This window comes from Atractosteus spatula, chromosome 27 (genome assembly GCF_055471065.1).
Source record: "Atractosteus spatula isolate fAtrSpa1 chromosome 27, fAtrSpa1.hap1, whole genome shotgun sequence".
Classification (NCBI taxonomy): domain Eukaryota; kingdom Metazoa; phylum Chordata; class Actinopteri; order Semionotiformes; family Lepisosteidae; genus Atractosteus; species Atractosteus spatula.
In genome coordinates this window covers 2626914-2652684 of record NC_142732.1, presented here as the reverse complement: position 1 = coordinate 2652684, position 25771 = coordinate 2626914, and the positions used below count along the sequence as shown (strand labels likewise).

Here is a 25771-nt window from a genome sequence, read left to right as displayed (position 1 = left end):
TATATTCATCCTGTAATATATTCAAATGTACAGAAGCAATGTGTGTCCATAAAATATTTCCCCTAGGGGACAACAAAGCTTATCTTAAAAGCATGAGCCTTTTTAAAAAATGTGTAGTGATGTCACCCCTCAAAAAAGGAAAAAACTATTTTGGCTGTATTGCGAACCGATGCATGTGATATATCTGACAGATCTTATGACATTAAAGCTGGGTTATGAAAATATATTTTTAAAAAAGCATATTAGAACACTGATTCAGTCAAAATGATTACACTGACCTTACATTTCTAATGAAAAATACTAGTTGCTTCACTCACAAAGCTGTTCTGCTGGTATTCAGTACCTATTTGTATTAAGGAGAGAAGTAGACTAGATTATTAAGGAGTCAGAGTCTGGAAAAAATGATTGAGGTTTTATTAAAAATGATGCCATCTTAATGAAGGATGCTATTAATAATGCCCAGTTAATTACATGAAAATGCCAAATATCTTTTCTGTGGCACATTACCACTTTAGTGGACAAGGTTGTGCATTTTATACTAATAATAAAATGTGGAATTGTCCTCAGTATGAGGAGAAATCACATTTATTCACCCAATCTTGATTTGTTCACCCATCTTACCTGGAAAACAACTTCACAAGTAGTGTTGCGGATTCAACTACCTGTTTAAGAACAGGCACAAAGGTTAAGGAACTTTAGAAGAAATTCAGGGATTTGTATAAATGTATATATTACTGTGTAATTGAAGGTGCTATAATATCAAAGATATCCATACTAGCACAACAGCTGAATTGCACTGCAATAACAAGACTCATTAAATTGCTACCTGCAGTTTACACAGCTCACAGAATCTGTTCGATTGATGGGTTTATACGGCCCTGTGGCTGGAATCATAAAGGATTTGAACTGGAAAACTCACATTAATAAGCAACATGGACATTAATCATGCATTTAATGGGGCTAGATTTTCCACTCTCACTATTCTTTACCTGGATTGAAAAAAATAAAATTAAAGTGCCTTGACACACCTAGCATACTAGGCGAAACACCACTAACCTCATGTCATTTAAAGGGTATCTTTGTCTTAACTTCTGCAAAAGTCAAGCCTACGACAATGTAACGACCTCACTAACACTAATGTCATTGTCTTGACAGCAATGCAAAACATAGACACTGCATATTTAGCACAAAAAAAAAGCTCACATCCACAAAAGTTTAATGACAAAGCCAATCCCGGAGTATGGCATCCAAACAGCACTGAGCACTGAGCTTTCCTCCTGAAAGGAGTTGCCATCACAATAGTACTGTAAATCTGAAAAGTCTAACACCTGCTAAATTCATCCCGTGCTCTCCACATTGTGGGATACCAGATTTTCCAAGCAGCAGAATCTCCTGCTCCGGATTTCTCTTCTTCCCCTTCCCACACAGGCAGAGGAACTAGGATTTTTCCCCCGAGTGGCTCTGCAGGTGGTTCTTCAGGCTCACCCTGTGAGTGAAGCTCTTCCCACACTGGTCACACCGGAATGGCTTCTCCCCCGTGTGAGTGCGCAGGTGAGACTTCAGGTTCCCGGGCTGGTTGAAGCCCCTGTCACAAACCTGGCACAGGTACGGCTTGGCCCCTTTGTGAATGTTCTCGTGCCGCCGCAGGTGGTGCACCAGACCGAAGCTCTTGCCGCAGTAGCTGCAGACGTGCGGCTTCTCTCCGGTGTGGAGCTGGAGGTGAGTGGTCAGGCTCTGCTTCTCGGTGAACTTGTTGCCACACAGGTTACACTGGTAGGGCTTCTCCCCAGTGTGAGTGCGCTGGTGCTTGACCATGCTTACATACCAGCCGAAAGTCTTCAGGCACACCTTGCAGGCGAACGGCCTCTCGCCGGTGTGACTTCGCCGGTGCCTTTTCAGGTACATTAAGTGGCCGAAGCTCTTTCCACAGTCTCCACAGCGGTGTGGTTTCTCTCCGGAGTGAGTTTTCTGATGAGTGTTCAAGTCTTTCAGGTGGCAGAAACATTTTCCACAGTCCTGGCACAGGTACGGCTTCTCCCCTGTGTGGTAGCGGGAATGGTGCTGGAGGTACCTCTCTGTGCTGAAAGTCTTCCCACACGCAGTGCAGCGGAAGGGCTTCTGGCCTGTGTGAGTCTTCTGGTGCTCCTCGAGAATCCCCTTGAGCCTGAAGGACTTTCCGCATTCGGTGCAATGATGAACCTTCTTCTTCTTCCTGGAATTAGAACAGGAACGGGGATCACAGTCCAGAGAAACCACAGCCGTTGAGGACAAAGACACTCTTTCTCCACTGTCCACTAACAGACTGGGCTTTTCGGGTTCCCCTTCATCTCCATTTATCTCCTGCTCCTGCTCCTCTTCCTTCACAATAATGTGCAGGTCTTCGTAGGCTTCTTCTTTCGCATAGCTGTCTTCGAGGTCTGATCCTTCAGATCTCTCGTGGAGCGGTTTTAAGTCAGATAACGTCTCGGTGGCGAAAGACCCTGCTGTTTCTGGGACCTCTCTGTTAATATGGGCAGACTCCATTATGTCAATCATCCATGTCATCTGAATCAGCTGACGTGTTTTTAACACCACAGAGCTGAAAAGACAATGGTTACATACTATTACACTCACATATATACTTACAGTGACATTTTCATGAAATTAAACATCTGATCCTTAGGGGGTGCAGCTAGCAGGCCATGCCTCTGGCTAAATGAATTGCTGGATGCATGTTTAGGGGAAATTAAGCTTAGGGACAGAAACAAAAATATTTAACTATAAATTAAGCATCTATTATACCATACTAGCTCAATAATAGGTTTATAATACTGCTTTTAAGTTTTTAAATTTTGGTAAGTAAAAGCTTCACTTGATAATCATTATCCAAAGGTTCAATACCATTTAAAAAGCTTAAAACCTTAAGGAATGATTAATAATAAATGATTAAGGAATACACATATTTACAAATGCTCACTTTATCTGCTGTTCAAAATCACATGACTTCATTCTTCTTTCTAATAACTTTGTACAACCCAGCTACCTGATGCTCAATCCAAAGTTCAGAATTTACTGTTCTGGAAATTACCTTTACACATTTATCCAAGAGAGGACTGACCTTTAGATGAGATAACATTTCATTGCATTCTGGTCTTACACACGCAGGGTGAAATGTTAGTCAGATGTTAAATGTTAAAAGCTAGTTACTGAATTTTGAACATTCCTTTAATCTCAATGGATCAAAACATCTGTAAAACTAAAACTTAACGTGAATAATGTAATATACTGCTCACAAAATTATTAAATAGCTTTGCTACTAATAACCTGACTGAATGTATTTTTAGCTTCTATATAATATCTTCCACAGACAAAATGACCTGCTTTTTGTATTTACGCTTCATCAGTTTATTTTCCAGAGAGTTTCCAACAGATTGGCCTTGAAAAACATCCCATCAGTAGCAACACAGCCCAGACCATTCGCCTTTCTGAAAGCGAACTGAACTAACTTGTCTATGTCGTTTTAAGTATAGAAGGATATTTTGAAGACAGAGAGAAAAACATGTCTACATGCTTATGGTATGAAACATCACTGCAGCAATCTGGCACCAGTCACAATCAGCAGATAAGGTACAGTACACGGGTAGTTTCGGTATCGGGCGCTTGTTATCGCACTCTTATACGATTCGTACCAGGACTGTGGTATTTCACGGATCGAATTAAAACCCATTTCGATAGCTAAGAAAAAAATGGAAACAAAACATTTATAAATTACATTTCGAAATCCCAATAACACCCTTTTAAGTTCCGAAATCAATTTTAAAATGGCTTGAAATAAACATAAACAATACTCTTCCATATAATATCTTTATTATTTAAGATTCACCTCTCGATCCTACTTCAAGTTCCAGTCTCCTACGAGAAGCAGTTCGGGACAAAACTCCTACTCTGAAGACCGTGAGTTTCATTGCCAGCAAAGTATAGCAGCACAAACGCTGGTTTCAACAACTCAAGTCGACACAAGTTGAAAAATGTTAAATTTAAAGTTGAAAAGCGTGGCAACGTCACGGAGCTGCCTAAAAGAAAGGGGTTTTGAACGGATTATTAAAATTTGCCAAAGCATCGGAAGATATTTTAATCCAATATTTTTTATCTGAAGTAATATGAAAGGTACTACTATATGTAATTCGTACATATTAATTCTGCACAGAACTTCAGTCACAAACTAGCCTTGCGCACTGTAGTAAATACATATTCTTCCCATTCGGGTTCTTATAAGCCAATGCAGAGTTCTTTTATTTTATGCTTTTGAAAATGATGATTATCTAAAATTATATCTCTGCATTCTTAGACAGAGGCTACAGTAAGAGTGGAAAAGTCAGAAGACTCAGTTGGACTTGCAGTTGTGGAGCATTGATTTGGCAATTCTGCGCCATAGGGAAGAGCGCTACCTGCTGGCCGTCTGCTCACACTGAAGTATGGATTGGCGATGTATTAAGGTGTCTCCATCAAAGGTCTTTATCAGAAGCCTTATGTACTGAATATCGGAACATCATGCGGTATATACAGATACCCTAAACTACAATCCACAAAGCACATGTAATAGTAGTTACAGAAAACAACAACTTCCAGTTCATTGAACCAGAGACAATTAAAACAGAGGTACAGAGGTTCATTAAAAAAAGTTTAAATTGACACAGCAACCAAAGTTGCAGGGTTTTTTTTTTCAGTTTTAAGCACAACAGGTTAAAGGTTTTCATTGCCAAAGTAAAACCTTGACGACCTCACTTTTTAGCAAACCTTTGCACATGCTGAACTGTTTAAAATGTTTCTTTTAGGTTAGAGAAAGCTTTACATGTTCACACGGCCTGAATGACCCTACTGGTGCCACTAACAAATCCACCAGCAGCAGTGTTAGCTTTTCCAGAAGGTCTGCCATCCAGGTACTGGCCAGGCTCACAAAATTTTCCTCTGCGCGTCTCTTCAGGCTCACCCTCTGACCGAAACTCTTGCCACATGCGGAGCACAGGTGCTGTAAGGCTTCTCCCCAGTGTGTACTCACAAACGGGACTTCAGGATCTTACAGCAGTGGCACTCGAAGGACTTACGCTCCCCTGTGAATGTGCTCGTGACGCCTCAGCTGAGCTGAGTGGTTTCTCTCCCCTGCGCAGCTGCAGGTGGGTCAACAGGCTTTGCATGCTAATGAGCTCTTCCCACACTGGTGGCACTGGTATGGCTTTCCCCCAGAGTGAGCTCGCAGGTGCAGGTGTTTCAGGTATAGCAGCTGGCTGAAGCTTTTCCCGCAGTCAGCACGGCCATCTGCCAGGGGCTGATGAAGCCGAAGTCAGATTCAGGGTTCAAACACACAGATGCCCTCTGCCTGCTCTGCCCAGTGGTCTCCAGCTGAGGGGGGCTGTGCTCGTGCCAGCCTGACCCCGGCTCATGGTTCTCTTCCTCCTCTTTCACCACAATGTGCGGGTCTTCACAATTCTCTTGTTGAGCGAATGTTCCCTCAAGCTCCGATCCTTCAGATTTGACAACTGATTCCAGGGCACATGACTCTTTTTTCAACACTGACAAATTTGACAAGGACAATTTTTAGGGACTTCTTCTTTGATTTGGGCCAATTACATCACATGAATCCCTTTACTAATCTCAATCTCCCAAATGTTTGCTGAAAGCTGTGGTGCTGAAATATAAAGAAAGCTGACTGTGTCTTTATGCGTGTCATCTAAGTTCCTACCAAACGCAAGGCACTAAGTCCAAATTAATCATTTTGAACATTTTCCACATCCGACACCAAATTAAACATGAAACTGAAAACAAAGTAAGCGTTCACCTTACCAGCACACAAAAACCAAAATACACGACACCTCAGGTAGGCTGAACAGACAAAACGTTGTTTCTTTTTCTTATGTTTGGAATAACCTTGGAATTAACCCTTACATGTTCCTTCAGTATAGGAAGTCTCCACTGTAGCTACAGCAGTGATGGCTGGTGTATTGACAAAAATAATAATTTACTTACTTCTAACATTAGCATCATGAGCAGGAAATGATATGAGCGATGAAGTTAGAAATGGGAGGGGCCATTCAACCGTTCCAGCTCGTTTGCTAGTGGGTAACTCAATGAAGGTTCACATTCAGCCTGTTCTTGAAGGATCCTCCTCATTTCGTCGTGAAGGGCATCATTCCTAGTAAAAGGGCTGCACTAAATATGTTTTCGGAGTCCGATGTTTAACGGCGTTTCGTGCTGTCGAAAACGTAGGGAGATTTGTGTCATCGATTAGGCTGTTTTCAATTTCTCGGGGAAATACATCGATCTCCGTTTTAAATGTTAGTGAGGTGCACTAGTGTAGTGTAGGTCAAATCCCGTTTTTAGAGAGATGCAGAGGTGTAACGCTGAAAATATTCCATCTTCAATTCCATCCTCAGATTCAGACGTTACAAGAATGCATAAAACTCCCTAAATCCACATCACAGAATATGTTTTGATCATTGTCCTTATTATTTTTTTTGTCTGAAAATGACGAATCTGCCAACACTAGTCGACCCTGCTAAGAAAATATTGCATCCTGAAAGGTTACTAGGAAGTAAACGTTATTTTATATAAGCATTCCCCCGATACTCGGTTAATTTTGTCCTGTAAAATATAAATTGTATACTGCAAACATTTTATAACTTTATTCATTTAAAATAGTGTAAATTGAGACTTTTTAAAATATCTTCAATGCGTTTATTTTAGAAATGGGCTAATCGGAAGTCAAGATAGATATACCTAGTGCCTAGGAACAGAGTGTAGTAACATGGTTTGTTGACATTATTGTGAATGGAGGAGCTGTGCGCGGTACTGTTGTCCTATAAATCTGTACAGAAATATGTACGTTGTAATTTTTTAGTTGTGAGCATTTTCAGCTTTATTTGTTTATTGTCTGACACCATGTGACCCTTTTTGTTTTGTATCGGGACAGTGATAATTAGTGGTGTGCAAACGCTTCGTACATTTCTTTACTTTTTAGGGTTAGGTTTCAGGAAAAGAGAAAAATGTTTAAAATGAAAATATTAATAGTTGGACCAAGTGAGGTAAGATAAAATCGAATTTTCTTAAAACACATACATTACATAAGAGCTAATAATAAATGAAATGCAATAAAATTATTAATTTTAAAAGCTGGTCTTACTGAATCATCGATTAGGAATATATTGTATTATCACGTTGGAATTGCAAGTGTTTAAACGGCTTGTAGTTTACTGAAGTATGGATCACTAAGAATTGACTGTATATAAAAATGTCAAACTTAAACTGAAATCTAAACATTAATGTAGCTGCAATATCATTACTTTTCCCCCTCACAGTGTGGAAAATCAGTAGTGGCAAATTTTCTTTCGGATACCACAGAAACAGTGGGAGGAGAGTACAGTCCGACTCAAGGAGTGAGGTAACAGTTTTGTTCTTTGAGAACTGCATAGGTTCTAGGTAACGTTTCAGTGAAAAAGTTATGTATAATTTTGTGTTCTGGCTTTGACAAAAGTAAACCAAGAAGCCTGCAATCTAAGCATCAAATGTCAAGTTAATTACATGACAGAAATTGAGTTATCCCAACTGAGAAATTTCTGGGAAACCTTATGATAAGATCCTTAGTCATTTAAGAAGAATGCAATCTGGTAAACTCATTACATAAATGCACTGGTAAAATTAATCATACACGTCTGCACTGGAAAGAGATGTTTTAATTACTGAGCTTTTTGACTCAGACATTTATTTTTCAAGTACAGGAGGTGTCTTCAGATTTATTGGCTTCTGGGAAAACTTGGCCGTCGGTGTGAGTGTATGCCCTGTGATGGACTGGGGTCCTGTCCGCTGTGTGCGTTGTGCTTGTTCATTGCCAGGATAGGCTCCAGCTCCCTCCATGACCCTTAATTTGAAGAAACTGTTATAAAATGGATGAATGGAAAATGGTGTCTTGAGAAACGTAAATCACTGCTAGGTTTGAATACAGTTGTTAGCACAGTATTTCACATGTGAACCAATTTCTAAAATATGTTTTGTTCATGAACTGATCACCCTTGTAGGATTCTGGAGTTTGAGTGCCAGAGTCTTGGAGGTTCTGGAAAAAATGTGGGATGTGAAGTGGAGCTTTGGGACTGCGCTGGTGATCCAAAGTAAGGACAACGTCATTTCTGGAAATCTGCCCTCCTGGCAGGATGAGCTGCTGTGTGTCAGTGTTGTGCTGCAGTGGGTAGAAATCTCATGTGTCAGTACTGAGTGCGCCCGTGAGGCACCATCATTATACTTGGTAGTCAGACTTGTTTGTGGGAGATGCCCTTGTGTCTCCTTAACTTCATTCATGGGTTCCTGAATTCCGGAGGAGAGTAGCATTCAAATTAGGCTTGACCAGTACTCTTGTAACTTTTTGTACTTCCTGTAGATAATTATGGTTATAGAAATATGTTTCCATGTTATATTCTCTGGCTTTTATCTCATTTATGCTCAAAAGATTTGAGTCCTGCTGGCCAGCTATGATGAAGGATTCCAATGGGGTGGTCATTATGTTTAACCTTGACATGCCAAGCCATTTAAAAGAAGTGGAGACCTGGTACTCCTCATTTATTTCCGCACAAGGGATGCAGGATAGCCAATGTCTGTTGATGGCTCACCACAAACCAGGCTGTGGAACCAACAATGGACAGCCAGCTTTAGGTATGATCATTTAGTTAGCCTTGGGAAATGCAAGATAGCCTGTATGCTGTTTTGTCTCAAATTTACTTAAATTTGAAGTTATATTTTCAAAGGTGATAAGTAAGACAAAAAAAAGACAAATCTACTACCTGGAATGCACCCAATTTATAGTTGTATTTCCTGGATGTTTTTTTATTCATAGCCTTAGAAAATTAAGCATATTAACAACACCTTCTATCATATCTAACTTAAAAATATAAAAGAAATTTATAAATTTTATCTATTTTATTGTTATTGCACTGGTTAGAGATTCTGCTGCGTTACCACAAAAGCTACTTTGCCTTTGTTTTTTCTTACCATCTATAATATAAAGAACTCTGCTCTGGTAGGCATTCGTTATAGTTATAGTGTGATATTATAGATAGGTCTTAGGAGAAACAGCATTCATCTCATACATTTCCCATCATCATATTTTGCTCAAATACAGATTGTAGTCTGCTCTTTTAATTTGCATCTGTTAAAATAAAGTTAACACCTTTACTGTTCTCACCTATTTATTCTGTGAAGCTCCACACCTGAACAAGTTGAACCTGGTCCATTCAAACTTAGAGGAAGACCCTGAAGAGATCCGGCAGGAGTTCCGGCGCTACTTGGGCACCATAGCAAAGACTCTGTCTGAGAGCCGAGAGCGCGAGGAGATGTCCATCATCACCTAGAGCTCAGCTGTTCATCTTCACTTTGAAGATTAATCACACCAGCTATAATATGACTCTGAGTCTCTTCAGTGAAAATTAAAACCCACTAGTTATTTTTATGAGAGATTTAGGTACAACTGGTAATACACAAAGACAACTTTAGTGTCTACCTCATATTGGGAGAGCACTGTGTTGGACGTGGTATGTATCAGAGTTCCTATACAGCAGGAGGGTTAATTAAAACCAGAGTTAATATTCATATGGACTATACTATAAAATAAAAACCTAGTTCAGTACTAATTAGACATCCTCTTTCCTTAATTCCTTTTGTCAACAATGCTTGCTTTTCTCATAGAACTAGGAAGTCTACAATTTAGCAAAGCACTGTGAATTTCTTGGAAAAGAGATTTTTTTTCAGGCCTTGTTTTACATCTTTTCCAACAGGGTATAACCTGTAGGCATGATTTCATTTTTTGCTTTCACTGAAAAAGTCTGTAAATGTCATGTATCTTAGTCTATGTTTTCAGTCCAACATCTACAATAAAAAACCGTTAAAAGAAGAGTATTTCTATCTTTTAGAAGTTAAACTAAATCCAGTTTTACACAAACTCAATATTCTTAATTATGCATACAATTAAGTATAGTCAGTTGTTTCCTTTTGAATTCTCAAAAGCATGTGTTTAGCTTGAATAAGATACAATTACTGTGACAACAGTTTGCAGCCAATTAAAATATACTGTATGTGCATATATAACAAAAGGTAGTTATGTAAAATATTTTGTCTATAAATGTAACGACTAAATGAAACCTCAATTTTATGCAGAACCACATTATCACACACAAATCAGGAATTTGGCAGGTCATTTGAATTAAATAATTCTGTTTATCTATTTAATTCTTAAAACTTGTTCCACATTAAAGCTGAAAAGAATCATCTTTATTTAATTTAAACTGAAACCATACAATAAGAAACAGAGTGGAAAGCAATAGAAAACATAGAGTAGAAAACAACTGTCCAATTGTAAGGGAAAGCTTATGCGACCATATTCCCACCCGGTCAGTCCAAGATCTACTGCAGAGACGGTCGGGAAATTGCTCCTTTTACAAATTGCATTAGATGGAAAACAACCTTTTCATGGACACGTCCCACAGTATGCAGCTGAAGCAGTAGGTGTCACAGCTCATCCAACCCTTCAGCCTTGCTGCCGATCTCCTTCAGTGCGTCCTGGATGCGCCTGGCAGTCTTAAGCACGTAGGTGAAGCTCTCCTGGACCCAACCCATCCCGCTCCGCGCATAGGCGGCCCGGACTTCAGAAATGCACTTCAGCAAGCTGGCCAGCTCCGCCTGCACCGCCTCCTGCTCCTCCAGCTCCGCCAGCAGGGCCTGCCTGGCGCCCACCTCAGCCTGGTAGCGCAGCTGCAAGGCGGCCAGCTCCGCTTCCAGCTTCACCAGCTGCTCCCGGCCTTGAGGTTGCTGCTTGTGCGCGGCGTCCTCGGGCAGCAGCACGTTGGCCGGGACCTGCAGGACGCTGCTCTGCAGAAAAGACTCCATGCGGCCCGTGAGGCGGCCGATGCGCTTCTGCAGGAAGGTCAGCAGCTTCTGCGTGCGCTGCCTCGTCTGGCTGTCCACCTCCCCGGCGGCCTCCGGCCCCCTGATCTTTTTCACCAGGACGGTTTCCACGATCAGCATGATCTCGTACAGGCTGTCCTGGAAGGCATTGTACACCCGCAGCATGCAGGTCTGGGGCGTGAAGCCGAAGAACTGAGCCTCGTACAGCTTCAGAGACTCGGCCAGAGCCGAGGGCAGGGGCCCGGCTGCAGTCAAAACAGAACATAGGGTTTTGAAAAAGAAATCACGCCCAGAAGTAACTTGCTTATAATTCGTGATTCGGGCACTTCCACAGTTATATGTCTAAATACAGAACCAGTTACCAAAGATCACAGCTCTCGCATTAACCCACGGGATTATCACTTGTTCTATACTTTTGAATTACTGTAATTTAACTTCATGTAGAACAGGCAACACCTATGATGAATTTTCAGTTTATTTTTATATTGTTATTGTATACTGAATGTAAATAGGTAAAATAACGTTCAAGCATAAAACAACTTTTAAAATGCCACATTTTATAAGGTAATAAATACAATATACAGGTTTATTCCATGCTGAAAAGAGAAGAAAGAAAACACAATGTTTCGGCCATGGAGCCTTCTTCCAAGAAGGCTCAACGGCCGAAACGTTGTGGTTTCTTTCTTATCTTCTCAGCATGGAATAAACCTATTACTTGTTCCTTTGCAGCCTACGCATACTGACGCAGCTACACACACAAAAACACAATATTACCCATTCATCAATATATCACACTACATTCATTCTCATTTTCCAGATGCAAGTCCCGTGTTTAGGTCTTCCTCCTTCCTGCTTTTCTGTGCACTTGCTAATAATGAAACTAAGAAAAAAGTCGCTTTATCAGATACTGGAGGAAAGGTGAGGGCTTATTATAATAGAAATATATTGTAGTAAACAAAAAAAAACTGTTACCTGCTCCGTTCATCGCCATTTTCCAAAACTCCCGCTCAAGCAGGAACCGGCGGACTCCTCCCACCCACAGAGTTAGACACGCGCCCGCCACCCAATCACTGGCATGTAAACAGGGTTGCTGGATTAGCCAATCGAAATGTAGACTCGGAACAGAAACCACGCCTTTAGCTTTTCTGGGACTAATCAAAACTCGCCAGAGCGTGGGAACGCCCCCCTTGAGCTAGTGATCGACATGGCCGTGGCGCAATCACGAGCAGCGCTGGAATGGAGCTGTCCAATGAAAGACCGCGCCTGGCCTGGCCCGACCCTTCACCCTTTGCTTTACTCCTCTTCTGACGTGTCAGGAAAGTGCCGGAAGCGTCCTGTCCCTTTTCAAGATGGCTTACCAAACCTTCCATCAGGAATATCTCCAGATTCCTGTAGTAACTCGGGCTTATACCACCGCCTGTGTACTCACCACTGCTGCCGTGGTAAGTAGATTAAAGCCCAGATTTAATTCGAGACATTTTAGCCCTGTGGACATAGCAAATGCCTCAATTTATTTGTTTCTCCTGTTGCCATCTAGGTATTTTAAAAATGGTAGCTCCCAGTCAAGCTTAATTACCAACTTCCTAAGTTATTGTGTAATGGTTTTAAATGAATTTACCCTGTCTACAACAGACGCGAAGATGGGAAGACGACTTTGTCTATGAAAGTGTAACTGAACCAGATCGAAACTTGTAAAGCTCTGTCCACCCAACTGATTTTCATCAGTAGAAAGTTTTCTCAGTCTAAAACCACTGAAAAAATCTATATATCTGAGTGTGTATGATTATTTTCTTGCAATGGATTGCACTTTTCACTTACCAAGACACTACTGTTCCTTTAAAAGTTTTAATTTGGTCTTTTCATTCCGTTACAGTTCAATGTTTGATTTTAACTTCAATAGAGGGCTAATTTCTTGTACAGTTAGTAATTGTTTAATGAAAAATTTAAAACGATTTGTTATAGTTATAGTGTGTTGTTTTGGCATTGGTCTAATACTATTGGTAATAGCTGTATACGTGACCTAGATCGTCTCTGCCTTGGTTATCTAGGAAGGGATTTGTGTATGGGGTTGTGTTATAACTCTTCTCCTTCCTTCTTCCAGCAATTAGAGCTCATCACACCTTTTCAGCTCTATTTCAACCCCGATTTAATATTTAAGCATTATCAGGTGAGTGGGTTTTCAAATACTCCTCATGATCTTTTATAGTTGCTAAGTGTTTTTCGTGCATCTGGTTCTATATTAGCACACAGTGTGAGCTGGACTGATTGGTGTAGCACTGACTTTCTTCCGGTAAGGACATACGACCAAATGTCTGTCCAGGATTATTTCTTTTCTGGTTTCCTTGCCACTTGTTCTGTGTGTGCCTCTGCCCCCCCCCCCCCCATTTTTTAAACCTTAATACTTTGCATACTGGGACCTAAGTTGTTCAAAATGATCAGGGAAAAGCAGTGGCGTGCAGTGCCACACCCCTTCCATCAGCCCATTTGGAGGCTGTGACATGTTTCCTGATTATTGAAACTAGCTAAAGAATTGTATTGCATCACTTCTGTGGCTCCCTTAAGTCTAGATCTGTGAAACATTATACTGCCCTAAATGCAGGAAAGTGTCTCCATCAATAATCATTTTCTTTCTCTTTCAGGTGTGGCGCCTAGTCACTAATTTCCTGTTCTTTGGTCCCGTTGGGTTTAACTTTTTATTCAATATGATTTTTTTGTGTCCTTTCCCTGGTGAACTAAACTGCTATATAGTGATCATTGACTTTCTGGGAGGGTAGCAGGCACAGATGATGGGGGGGGGGGGGAGAGCAAAAGTACCATTCAGAATGATGTCACAAAAGGAAAACACTATGTAGTAGAAAAAATCACAGACCACTCATTGAAGCGAAATAACAGAATAGCTACAATTTATTATATGGGCCTGACTACCAGCTCTCTCTAGATTCCACAGGAGGTCAAGCAACTGTATACAAAATAAGGGCCTGAATCATGTAAATCCTACATCAGCAGGGGTTAGAGTGTGCTGTTCAGAGGTGTCCTTAACCATGGGCTCCCAGATACAGGTATTGCCGAATGCTGGAGGAAGGATCGTTTCGGGGACGCACCGCTGACTTTGTCTTCATGTTCCTCTTTGGTGGGCTCCTGATGACTGTATCCTTTCCTGTCCTGTCCAGTGGAGGGCGCCATCTGCCATGCCTTCGCTCTATAAGTGGGCTCAGATCAGATGTTTTAGCTTTGAGCTTGGTTTTTCAGTTCAAGCTCACAGAGTGGTTGTGTGGTATAACGTGTTTTGTCGAGACCCTGAATGCTGGGTTTTCTTACTAAAGCGGCAAGATGTGCTTCCTTGCCGAGGAAGACAGTTAATTTATGTTACGTCTCAAAAGTCCACTGAGGTGAAGAGCAGAGTAATGCCTTCTAGTGATGATCATCACTCTTTCAAATATTTGTTTTGCTTCTTTTCATTAAGTACATGTTTGCTTTTCAGAATCCTGACTTGTACAGTGGAATACTCTGATAAACCTGATCAGTGGTTTTCTTTAAGTATGTTTACCATTTGGGTGGCAAGGTGGTGGGGTGGTTTGCATTGCTGCCTGGGGCTCTGGGTTCTTTAGTTTCCTCCCACAATCCAAACACACCCTGGTAGGTTAATTGGCTTTTGGGAAAGTTGGAGCTGGTGTGTGTATTTGTCTGTTTGTGCTTTATGATGTACTGGTATCCTATCCTGGGTGTGTCCTGTCTTGTGCCCATGGCTTCCAGGATAGGCTCCCTCACAACCCTGTATAGATAAAGTAATATCAAGTCAATGTGTTCATTTTTTTACCAGTCAGTGGCAGCAGAAATTAAGTTTACTTGCTACGTACCATTAGAATGGGAGATTTGACAAGGGGTGTGAGGGGGCAGTGCTATTATGAATGAACTGATTCACAGACTTTTGACATGTACTTTGTTAAACATCCAGGCTTTACAGCCCATTTCCTCCTTGGTCTCGGGGTCCCACCCAGTATTCATTCCATTTCTCCTCATTCCCTGTAGTTCAAACCCGTAAGACTTTTAGCGACCATGCGGACCCCCGTCATCTCCTTCACTGATGCTCAGATATTTGGCATGTTTGTGAGCTTGGTGTTCCTGGGCCAGGCCTTCACGATCATGTTGGTGTACATATGGAGCCGGCGTAATCCCAACGTGCGCATGAACTTCTTCGGCCTGCTCAACTTCCAGGCGCCATTCCTGCCCTGGGTGCTCATGGGCTTCTCTCTGCTGCTGGGCAACTCCATCATCGTGGATCTGCTGGGTAACTCAACCGCGCCTCAGAAATGGATGCACTGCTTTGAACTCTTTCTGTTAACCGTGTCCTTTTGTGTGGGGAGTGGTGACCAGAAGTAGACACTGGGATTTTAAAGGGATCGCAGTTTTGCTTTCCTAAGGTGTAGTTCCATGTCAAGAACTGCTGATGGTTTATTGCTTAATCCGTGTGGCCTCACTGAGAAGGCGAGCAGTTAGATTCTCGGTGTAGCACTGGTATAACACTTCTCCTGTCTGGGATCCCGAAAGCTTGATTGGTCTTATTTATCCCCATTCCCAGGCATCGCGGTGGGACATGTCTATTTCTTCTTGGAGGATGTCTTCCCTCACCAGCCTGGGGGCACTCGCTGGCTCAAGACTCCTGCCATTCTGTGAGTTACTGGGAGGGATTGCTTATGAGACCGGCTGGGACGGCTAAGGCTTCAACCCATTTCCATTTAGAGGTGCTGTTTGCCCTCTTTGTGAACATCTTGTTTAACAATTCCTTACAGTTATAGAACACGTTTCTGGACATACCACTTAAAGCACTTTACAGGCAATGGGGACTCCCCTCCATCACCACTGTGTAGCACCCAGCTGGATGATGGATGGGGATTGTCAGGAAGTTATGACTGGTAAAGGATGGGGGAGATTGGCCAGGACACCAGGGTTAACGCCCCTACTCTTTTTAAGACATGCCCTGGGGTTTGTAATGACCACAGAGAGTCAGGAACTCGGTTTTACCTCTCATCTGAAGAATGGTGCCTTTTTACATTATAGTGTCCCTATCACAATACTGGGGCACTAGGATCCACACAGACCACAGGGTGAGGCCCCCTACTGGCCCCACTAACACCTCTTCCAGCAGCAGCCTTAGCTTTCCCATCCAGGTACCGGCCAGGTTCACACCTGCTGAGCTTCAGCGGGCAGCCGGATGTGAGTTGCAGTTACTTCTTTAATCTACTTCTTTAATCTCCCCATAGTAAAATGTTGTTTGACACCCCGGAAGACGATGCGAACTACAACCCCCTCCCCGAGGAGCGACCGGGCGGGTTTCCCTGGGGAGAGGGCCAGCGTCTAGGGGGTTAGTCTGTCCACTTCCCAGGAGCGACATCATGGGAGGACAGGTTCTTCGGACAGCTGTGGAACACCCTTTTCACCCCATTTCTCTTTCGGATTTAGAGGGTGAAAGCCCTCTCTGTACTGAGAGACCAGTTGATGGAGGTTCTGGTGGCTGACACATGACAAGTCCCCTGACAAGAGAGTTTCACTGGCCGGACTGTCTCTAGAGACCATTTCCGAGTGCACAAACCTATGCCCCCGGGTTTCCAGGAAGTGACTGCTGCTGGGGAGCACATGGCCTGCTGGAATACCGCTTGTTTCTCTTAATTTTATTAGATTGATCAAATGAGTAACACCGATCAGAAGGGAGGAAACATAACGCAGAACAAAATCTTGGATTGTTTCTGATCTCCAGAGCCGTCTCTTTTTTTTACACTCTACATTTTTGTATTTATAATTATATTGAAGATCTACATCTAGAAATGGAAGTGTTGGTGTTTTTCTTTCCTGACATTTTATTTTGGGGCTGGGATCCATGTAATGTCTTTGAGTACACACAACAAAATAGCCTAAATAATGCAAACATTAAAATTAGTTAATTATTGGTAGCGATAAAAATAATTGTATAGATCACTTTAGTAGCGGGCATTTCCTTTATATAGGTTACTGCTGGCCAACTCCAGTGTTTGAGAATTGCACAGATGCACAATTACATTTAAGCCATCCAATAGCATGATTGTCTAAGTGCTGAATAATAATGTGCCAAAACTTTACTCTCGACTATGGTGGTCAAAATGGTCAGCACTGAAAAAAAACACAAGACCCCCATGAAGTGAAGCCGGGAAAGCTTTATTTGCAGACTTTTTCAGGCTTTGTCTATCCATCCATTCATTTTCAAGCTGCTTTGTCCTGTACAGGGTCATGGTGGAGCTGGAGCCTCTCCTGGCGAGCAGCGGGCGCAGGGCCCAGACTCTCACCAGGACCAGTTTTCCCAGAAGCAGTTAGCCTAGCAGTATGTCTTGAGACCCAGGCAAGCATGTGGATAACATACAAACTCCATGTAGATACCACGTCAGGAACTGAACTCGGGGCCCCAGGGCTGAGAGGCAGCAATGTTAATCACTCAATCACTTTTTCAGGTTTTACAGCCCTCACTGTATGCCCTTTATATGCCGAAAGTGCCTAATTACACCTTTGTGAGAATTACATTTTCAACTCTTCAACAATTATTGAATGAGTAATTAACACCCACTGTGGCGGTTGACAAAGATTAGAGGCTGTATAGTGGCCTCTAGTGGCAGGGCACCTGTAACTGCAGCACTTTCTTTAGCTTGTCTGCTGCAATTTACTTCCTGTTTTTTATGTGGTTAAATGCTACATGTGAAATACTGGTAGCATCTACAAATCAATCTGGATACTGGGTCTAATGTAGCACGTTTTCAGAGTAAAGCCATAGCAATAAAAAAATTTGCTGCCTGGGTATAGCACTTCACTTTGATTGTTGTGGAGCAAAAGGCCTGCAGGTTTTTCTTTTATTTTCTCTTTCAGTTCCCCAAAAGCAGCTTGTTTTTAGAAACGCTAAGCAGAAACATTCCATAAAGATCACTTAAATGGCGTGTATTGGAAATAACCCACAACTAAACAGAACACTAGACATTAGATTTTTTCTGCCTACTGTGGGAAGCCAGTTCAGTGGAATTCTTCAGCTTGAGAAGAGCTTGAATAATGAAGGCCATTCACAGGAGCAAGGCTGGCTGAAATAGCAGGCTTTCTTCTGTCGCATTTCTTACAAAGCCACCGTGGAGGTGGGAGGGAAAAACACCAAAATTGCAAAGTAGGCAGTATACAGTATGCTTTACTGCTGCAAAATCTTGAACCTATTTAGTACTTCCTACCAGACTTCATTATAAAACATTACCTTTTAAAATGAAATTAGAAGTTTTATGTTTAATGAAAAACAAGTCCTATATCAATTATTCTCAACAGCATAAGTCCAGAAACAGGTCATTTTAACTGTAACACATACAAAACAAGAGATGGGATGTCTTGGAGTGTCATTTAACCATATGCTCAAAATACTGTGAGAGGTTCTCCTTAAAGTACGCTCTGTGATTGGAGTTTATAACAAAAGTAAAGAAAACAAAAGCATCTCTCTCTTACTGCCCTTTCAAAAGCTCCTTGGCTTTTCCAAGCTTGGTTGTATGAGTTTCCAATGCACAAATTTAATAGTATATTAAAAATAATATGAATACAAAATAATACAGGTCAGTTCCTGAAGAGATGACTATGACATATTTTTCTCTGTACAATGTATTCACAGTGAATTAGTATTATTCTTTTGATTCCAATGCATAATATTTAAAAAGATAAAGCAACACTTGTCCCCAATTTGAAGATATTTTCACTTTTAGGCTCAGTCACTTTGCTCTTAAAATTGTGATCTTCCTACCTTGTGCAGAGTGCGACTAGTTATTCTGTTATGTTTTAACTTTGAAATTGTAAACTTTATATCTTCTTTATACCTCAGTCATGTGCTGCCATCTGACCTCCAAGGGTCAAATCACAGGCAGAATTCCCCCCTTCTGCTCAAGGGCAATATTACTTCAGAAAGAAAATGGGAATTGCCTGAGGCACTTGATGAATCTGAAAACCATATAGCACTTAATACTGTAGACTGGGTATTAATTTTAACATTTTCCAGGTGTTGGCAGTTTTATCAAAGACATTTGAGCAGGTGGCATAGTAGATCATTGTTTACTTTTAAAACCAAACATGGGGCTTATCTGGGCTTATCTCAGAACTAATTCTTCTTTTTACTTCCCAAGATTCCTATATCTGTAGTGCAGCTCTTGGTTGAATTAATACTTTGCCATGTTGTATACTGGAAGCAGACACTTTCATAGAGAGAGATCTGTAGACAGATTCCAGTGCAGGGCCTTGGACTAACTGTGAGGTAAACAGGATGGATTTGAGCAAATACCCTGTATAAAAACTGTATATAAATCTCTGATACTCTTCACTCCCTCCAATTTCAGAACATGCCTGCTATTGCTTTTGCAGCATAGGTTTGAAAGAATGCAATCCATCAGCTTTATGACAATTAGAAAATGTGGAGGTAAGAACCTACATTAGACATTCATTCTTGAAGGTCAGGACACCTGAGACCTGAAAGGACCATAGCAGTAGTTCGTAATTCTATGAAAGTCTTCAGATTTACTATTTAAGGAAACTTTTTCACAGCCACTGTCTGATTGGAAAAAGCCATTTTCACCAATTCTAGCAGGAGGATTAAAAAAGTCCAACATTTAGGACTCCCTTGGTCCCCAGGCAATGCTGTAAAGACACCACAGGCAGCCGGACAAGCTCTCTGTCCTGGTTTCTGGGCTCCGGGACTCCAACAGCACCTGCTTCACACCACGTCATCGTAGTCCTCACTGACGTATCCCGGCGAAACCACGTCATCGTATTCCTCCGAGTCCAGGCGCTCTGGGCTACATGGGGGCACGGGCACGGCCACGGCTACGGGCACGGCCACCTCCTTGCGCTCCGTCAGGGGTGGGGTCGCCACCACTTTCACGTAGTCTGGAACTTTTTCGGTGTCTTCAGGACATTTGGTGACTGCACGTGAACACACATGTGAAGTCAGCTCTGCACATTCCCACAACACATACCCATTTCAAAAGCTGCACTGAGCAGCTCACGATGTGTGCAAAACAGGTGTCCCTATTCATATTTCTATTTCTATTTCTAAAAGGTGCATGTTGACGACTAAGGAGAATATTGAGAGTCCACTGGATTTTAATAAAGTTACTCTTTAGTGTACATGAAGTATGTAAAACATTTCTGTTCATGTACAGTGGTTGTGGCACATAGATCGTAAGGGCTGAGAGCTATCTTTATCTTATTAATGAGAAGAAACACCACCAGATCTCACCTTTTTCCATGGAGCAGTCTGAGAAACGTGAAACAGCACTGGGACATGATGGAAAATCTAGGACTCTTGGGGGAAGTGGAGGTACCTCCTCTTCCAGGTCTTTAGGGTGATACTGACTACTCCTGAAAGGTTAAATGTTGCAGTAGAAAGCCAAACAGTTTCATAAACTGCAGGATACAATATTGAGCCAAGCCAATAAGACTTCTGAAACTTACCTGGCATAATAATTGTTGGGTTGTGGATCTGGTTTAAAAAAGGTTGGTTCTGTAAAGACACAGACACAATAAGAGGGTAAGACAGGCAGATGGAGAGGAAATTGGTGGTGATTTTGAGTTTAACTTAAATAATGGAGCTTGCCTTTATCTCTTCTTCACTAAAGAGAATATGGAAATAAAAAGTTGGAGGGGGGGTATTTCAGTGTATTTTTAAAGCAATGCAGCATGTAGGTACAAATTCAAGGCTAGTGTGAATAGGTTATGAACTGCAATTCAGATAGTCAGTAGCCAAAAGCCAATTAAGACTATACATGAGAATAGCACTATATACTACAATTCAACTGTTATCTTTATCCTTCCTCTTGGTCCTCAGTCCATAAAAAGTCCTTTTGTGAGCTCTGAGATGTGCTTCAATGGTGATGCAGTCGCTTTTCAATATCAGCTGCCTAATCGTATTTACTGGGACATCTACTGTATGTCATTTCAACAAACAGTGGTGCAGACACTTATGCCATAGAAATCAATAAGTGCATTAATAAAGCCCACGCATTTTTATAGATGCAGTGGTACTTTGAACATTTGAAGAAGTACAGGTGTTATTATGCTTTCTTGTTCTTTCAAAACAACATGAGCAACAGAAACAAAAATAGGTAGGTTCATGCAATGTCACTGAAGCCCAAAAGACTTAAAAAACACAGTAAAGTGGTTTAAGTATTTAGAGTACCTTTCTTTGCGATACACTTGTTGATCAGGAAGAAGAGAAAACACAGGAAAATGGAGACAAACACCATTCCTAAAGTCACCCAGAGCCAGAAGTAGGAGCGCAACAGCTCCATCTGTTGGTTAGATACAAAAGAAAACACATCAGGCAGCCCTGCCTCTCCCCTGCTCCCGCCTCCTCCTCTCTCCTGGCTTTTGTTTTCCCAGGCTGTATTATCTTTGCTGACTGCCCTATCTTTCTTACACCCGAAGAAGGCTCCACAGCTGAAACGTTGTCTTTTCTTTCTTCTCTTTTCAGCATGGAATAAACCTATTACTTGTTCCTTTGCAGCCTACGCATGCTGACGCAGTTGCCCACCTGAACCACATCAGGAAAAGTTTAGTTTGAACAGCAGAGAACCCAGCAGAGAAATGGTCTTGATTGTCTTGATATTTAATGATCTCCCGCTCCCCGCTTGCCAAGAGGAAGTACATGTCATTGGTCATGAGTAAAGAAAAAATTGTTAAACCACTGAAACTCCCCCCTGAAGTGTGACACGTATTCAGGGTTAATGAACATGTATTCAAGGTTATGTAGTGTTAGTACTTAATAAGTATGGAATATTGACTGAACAATTTTAACTATACAGCTCTGTATTGGTCACCACACTGCCTCAAGGTCTGTTAAAGTATGACTTTGTTAAAACAATAGTAACTGATCTGCTCCTAATGAAGTTCCTTCCAGTTTCCAGAGAAACTTCAAAGAAGAGGATCACGAAACAGGCCAAACTATCACAGAATATGTGATACTATATGTATTAAAAGAGTTAAAAACTTTAACAGTTTGTTCATTCTGCAGATCTGATTTAACGCTGTGTTGTTGAGTGTGCCCTGTGAGCTCAATAAAAGCATAACTTATTTCTTTTTAAGGTCTTCACTTCTCAGAAAAAACCTTATATAAAATAGAGAAGTGATGACTTTCAATGTTTTCCCACTACTTCCTCTCTATAACGGTGTCATAAAAAACTTGCTCTAATATCAGCAAGTGAATAACTGTGGAATTGATAAGTGATTTAAGTCATTTTGTTAAAATCCTTAATTTAATTTTAGTCTGAAGCACAGCTCTTCCTATTTTTTTGTGTTTTGGCCCTGTACTATAGTGCATTATTCTACATATCCACAATGGTGTTAAACAATTTTTACAATTGTTATGCAATTCTCAAAATTGTCAATTGTAAAAAAATGGAGATTTTGTATCTATCTTTGAAGTTCAGGGTTTCCTTAACATGAGTACATTAACTTCGAGCAGTGCTTGATCTCAGCAGCCAAGATTAACAGATGAACATATAGCGATTAATTCCTTGCTGAAAGACAGAAAAACAATTTTATGGCTGTTCAGCCATTTTCAAATGTGCCGATGAGAGAGAAATCATGCATACAAGAGTTCAAATGTGAAAGCTGAACCAGAGGACACGTGTGGACTCTAAGGGGAAGTAGACTTAAAATGGAGAGATGTTTTTACACAAACACTTGTAGGAGAGTGTAACAAGATGCCCAGACTTGGTCAGTTAGTTACTAGCAATCAAATGTGCTAGGAGAGTCAAATGCATTTGTCTAATTTGTAACCCTTCTGGATTTAAGTCCATTAAATATAGGACATTTTTGCTATGTAGCCTTTAAAGTGTTCTTTTTAATTCCTTGGTAATCGGCTTTTTTATGTGCTTATTGATGGGACATGTGATGCTGTTTCTTTGCAATCTTTGCAAAGACCAGGCAAAGTATAGACCTCAAAATGAGAAATTAGTGCCTGTGGTGCATTTTAGTATATACAGTATATATATTTTAAACACAGCCAAGATAAGTTCATAAACACTAGTCTCTTTCCTCCAGAAGGCAATGTTTTGGCTGAAATCATTTCCGGCTTCTAAAAATATAGATAGAAAGTAGTGAGATATTCTTTTATAAATGCATGAGGTTACTGGTGTTGCTATAGCTGATGTTCTGCTGTTTTCTGTTGCTGTAGACAACCAAAGTCCTACTGGCTACATTAGAGTGACATGGACCTGTAAAAGATCAAGAGGCAGAACCTTTTTCTGTGCAATATCCAACACTGCATCTTGACGGGAGTTCTGCCAATTATTAACTTTGCCAAATTGTTCTCTAGCCAGACCTAAACACAGTGGACCTCAAACAAAGATCATTCTAGAGTCTAGACTCAATTTGCCACATCAAATACTTTCACCCGTTTCAGCTTTCTTTAGAAAAGGTAAAGATTTCTCCACTGTTTGGAAAACACTTTCAAGTTCAAAAAGTCAATTCCTAGTTTTAACAAAGTCATGACTGTGTGCAAAGACCAATCACTGCTACAATATCTTCACCATTGAGCTCATGCTCAATTTACCCTATGCTCAAGTTAATTTCAACCTCTGAAAAGGCAGCAGGATATATAGAGGGAGTAAACACTCATATCCATATATATATACATTATATCTTCACAGACATGGAAACTTATACAAGGGTGTTTCAATAAAAAGTAAAAATCCTTCCCCTGATAATGCATTATAATAAAGCTGCAATGCCCAATAATAAGATCAAAATATACTTCACTTTTCCACGCAGTCTCTAAACCTGCTCAAGCATGAGAGCCACATTGACACAAGAGATCTTGACACTCCTCCTACCTGTAACACAAACGTGTGGCCAGGCATTATTGTGTCATTATTTATTTTTATGTATTGTCTGTCATAAGAAACATATTCTACATATCCACATTCAAACTGACTAGGAGAGGTCTTCCTACCTTAACAATTGAAATGGCCTCGTATTCTGTACATTAGTTACTGTACAAGAGGTTCATCCAAAAACATTCATGGGTTGCTCAGCTTTTCTGAAAAAAAGAAAGACACATCATAATGGTTATAAAAAAACTTCCTCTTGTGTCAGTAGTTATCTGCTACTTAGACTGCGACCGAGGATGACAGGATATGAGTAAGTCATGGAATTTATAGTAAAGAAGAACAAGCCCTACTCCCCCTCCATCAGTCCTTGTAAAGATTTTTTCTTCCTCTCAAACTTTTCAGTTTTAGCATATAATTGACATCCATCTGTTTTCTAACTCCTTTTTCCAATTCAGGGTTACAGGGGACCTGTAGCCTTTCCTGGCAAGTCGCAGGCACAAGGATACAGCCTGGATGGGATGCCAGTCCATCGCAGGGAACGCACACAGATACACAAAAGGGGCAGTTTTCTCAGAAGCCGATTACCCTACAAGTATGTATTTGAACTGTGGGAGGAAACATGCAGACTCCACCCAGATAGCACCCCAGGCCCCAGCACTGCAAGGCACTGCTGTCATAGTTAGATCACACCATTTCAGCAGTGTGTGACACCTGAAGAAGGCTCGTCAGTCGAAACATTCTGACTTTTCTTTCTTTCTGCTTTTCAGCATGGAATTAACCTCTACTTGTACATTCGCAGCCCTCAGACTAACAGACTGACAAATCTCCCCACCTGAGCATATACTGTACAAAACAAACTCAACAAGATCATTTTTATTTATCTGATTTTTAAAATCTACTGTGGCGTTTGTGTACAGGTTTCTCCAACATGTTGGTATACAACTTTTTCTGTTTTCTTGAAGGGACAGAAAAGATTACAAAAATCGATGTAAATTAATGCATTGTCCTAATTATCTACTGTGAGCGTGAAGCCTTTTACCAGAACCTTAACAGAGCTTCGGCTTACAAACCGCTGAAGTTTGGATAAGGTCCAAAAAGTTTAAGAAGAAAGTTTCTGTTGAAGAGCGCTATATTTAAATTCAACAAAACAAAAATCGAACAGTTCCTGAAATTTGACAGTAGATGCTGATATTTACAAAAAAAGTCAATTTGTCATTCTTGACAAACGTTCGCAACAACTGATTTATATTGAAACACAGCGCATTGTCTTTTTTCACATAAGCAGACTTTTCCCCTGAGGTTTTTTAGCTTCTCACTGGTTAGCAGAAAGAGAAATCAATCTAAGAAAAACAACTTAGTCCTAAAAATGTAGATTTTTTTCATCAGCAAAAATATGCATTTAAAATTAAATACCACTAGGGTGGGATAAATACTGTACTTTCTTCATGGTTAAAGGACTTAACATAATCGAAAGCCATAAACTTCTATTCATTAAAAAGTTTAAAAATCACTGTGCACCATAAAATATTTGCTGTTCATAACTTTACATGAACATCCATGAATTTTGCTAGGTGTTTTTAATCAATAATATAGCAAAAGCTAATCCTTCCACCATTAAAATGTTATTTTCCCACCCATTAACCCAGAATATGACATACAGTGTAAAAGATCAGAAATGTGCAAACATCTACTGGCTACTAGATTCCTTACATTTTCCAAGGATTCTAAATTAGAATTAGAATTTGTAGTCCCTCACCTGTTCTATGGAGAGTGGTGTGAGATAGTGACTGTTCTCCTCAGAGTCGTGTGTGCTGTCTTTACAAGAAACACGCTGAGCTCTCTGTCGATCGAGGTGACTAGTTTCCTCCCAGCATCAGCTCTATTTCAGGACACTCCTCTTTGTCTGCATCACTACTTCTGCTATCTGGTGACTCTGTGGCGAACACGCTCCAGAGAGCAGCACCCTTCCTCCCAATTCACTGTGC

General features: G+C 40.9%; 5 protein-coding genes across 7 annotated transcripts; 2 read left to right on the top strand and 3 right to left on the bottom strand.

Moving 5' to 3' along the window:
* Positions 1-402: 402 nt before the first annotated feature.
* On the bottom strand, positions 403-3875 carry LOC148814153 (uncharacterized). Its single transcript, XM_088906644.1, has 2 exons — positions 3863-3875; positions 403-2578 (listed from the first exon to the last, which is right to left on the bottom strand). The coding sequence occupies exon 2, from the start codon at positions 2542-2544 to the stop codon at positions 1438-1440; it is 1107 nt and encodes a 368-aa protein (XP_088762770.1). The 5' UTR covers positions 2545-2578; positions 3863-3875; the 3' UTR covers positions 403-1437.
* Positions 3876-6034: 2159 nt separating this feature from the next.
* Positions 6035-9907, top strand: ift22 (intraflagellar transport 22 homolog (Chlamydomonas)). 2 transcript variants are annotated; one of them, XM_088906646.1, is made up of 5 exons: positions 6035-6855; positions 7332-7414; positions 8049-8138; positions 8474-8676; positions 9223-9901. In XM_088906646.1, exons 1-5 carry the CDS (start codon positions 6805-6807, stop codon positions 9369-9371), a joined length of 576 nt encoding a protein of 191 aa, XP_088762772.1. In that variant the 5' UTR covers positions 6035-6804; the 3' UTR covers positions 9372-9901. The 2 variants fall into 2 exon arrangements, with proteins under 2 accessions (XP_088762772.1, XP_088762771.1); XM_088906645.1 differs by lacking the exon at positions 6035-6855 and adding an exon at positions 6930-7058 and having other exon boundaries at positions 9223-9907.
* A 358-nt stretch (positions 9908-10265) lies between these two features.
* Positions 10266-11911, bottom strand: mis12 (MIS12 kinetochore complex component). The gene is made up of 2 exons (XM_088907215.1): positions 11893-11911; positions 10266-11165 (listed from the first exon to the last, which is right to left on the bottom strand). The coding sequence occupies exons 1-2, from the start codon at positions 11909-11911 to the stop codon at positions 10525-10527; spliced, it is 660 nt and encodes a 219-aa protein (XP_088763341.1). The 3' UTR covers positions 10266-10524.
* A 341-nt stretch (positions 11912-12252) lies between these two features.
* On the top strand, positions 12253-16737 carry derl2 (derlin 2). Its single transcript, XM_088907163.1, has 7 exons — positions 12253-12362; positions 13022-13087; positions 13560-13633; positions 13974-14067; positions 15013-15208; positions 15500-15590; positions 16182-16737. The coding sequence occupies exons 1-7, from the start codon at positions 12270-12272 to the stop codon at positions 16285-16287; spliced, it is 720 nt and encodes a 239-aa protein (XP_088763289.1). The 5' UTR covers positions 12253-12269; the 3' UTR covers positions 16288-16737.
* A 354-nt stretch (positions 16738-17091) lies between these two features.
* scimp (SLP adaptor and CSK interacting membrane protein) lies at positions 17092-25619 on the bottom strand. 2 transcript variants are annotated; one of them, XM_088907176.1, is made up of 7 exons: positions 25543-25619; positions 23909-23995; positions 23716-23789; positions 21134-21245; positions 20410-20458; positions 20195-20316; positions 17092-19878 (listed from the first exon to the last, which is right to left on the bottom strand). In XM_088907176.1, the coding sequence occupies exons 4-7, from the start codon at positions 21243-21245 to the stop codon at positions 19670-19672; spliced, it is 492 nt and encodes a 163-aa protein (XP_088763302.1). In that variant the 5' UTR covers positions 23716-23789; positions 23909-23995; positions 25543-25619; the 3' UTR covers positions 17092-19669. The 2 variants fall into 2 exon arrangements, with proteins under 2 accessions (XP_088763302.1, XP_088763303.1); XM_088907177.1 differs by lacking the exons at positions 23716-23789; positions 25543-25619 and having other exon boundaries at positions 23909-23996.
* Between the last annotated feature and the right edge of the window lie 152 nt (positions 25620-25771).

Bases quoted from the DNA above. Each gene is read 5' to 3' on its own strand.
- derl2 (XM_088907163.1), top strand. From the start codon at position 12,270: ATGGCTTACCAAACCTTCCATCAGGAATATCTCCAGATTCCTGTAGTA. The intron at 13,088-13,559 runs GTGAGTGGGTTT...TTTCTCTTTCAG, and splicing joins TAATATTTAAGCATTATCAG to GTGTGGCGCCTAGTCACTAA. The intron at 15,591-16,181 runs GTGAGTTACTGG...ATCTCCCCATAG, and splicing joins CTCAAGACTCCTGCCATTCT to TAAAATGTTGTTTGACACCC.
- LOC148814153 (XM_088906644.1), bottom strand. From the start codon at position 2,544: ATGACATGGATGATTGACATAATGGAGTCTGCCCATATTAACAGAGAG.
- scimp (XM_088907176.1), bottom strand. From the start codon at position 21,245: ATGGAGCTGTTGCGCTCCTACTTCTGGCTCTGGGTGACTTTAGGAATG. The intron at 20,459-21,133 runs GTACTCTAAATA...GTGTCTTTACAG, and splicing joins CAAGTGTATCGCAAAGAAAG to AACCAACCTTTTTTAAACCA. The intron at 20,317-20,409 runs GTAAGTTTCAGA...TTAACCTTTCAG, and splicing joins CCCAACAATTATTATGCCAG to GAGTAGTCAGTATCACCCTA.
- ift22 (XM_088906646.1), top strand. From the start codon at position 6,805: ATGGAGGAGCTGTGCGCGGTACTGTTGTCCTATAAATCTGTACAGAAA. The intron at 8,139-8,473 runs GTAAGGACAACG...TATGCTCAAAAG, and splicing joins GACTGCGCTGGTGATCCAAA to ATTTGAGTCCTGCTGGCCAG. The intron at 8,677-9,222 runs GTATGATCATTT...TATTCTGTGAAG, and splicing joins CAATGGACAGCCAGCTTTAG to CTCCACACCTGAACAAGTTG.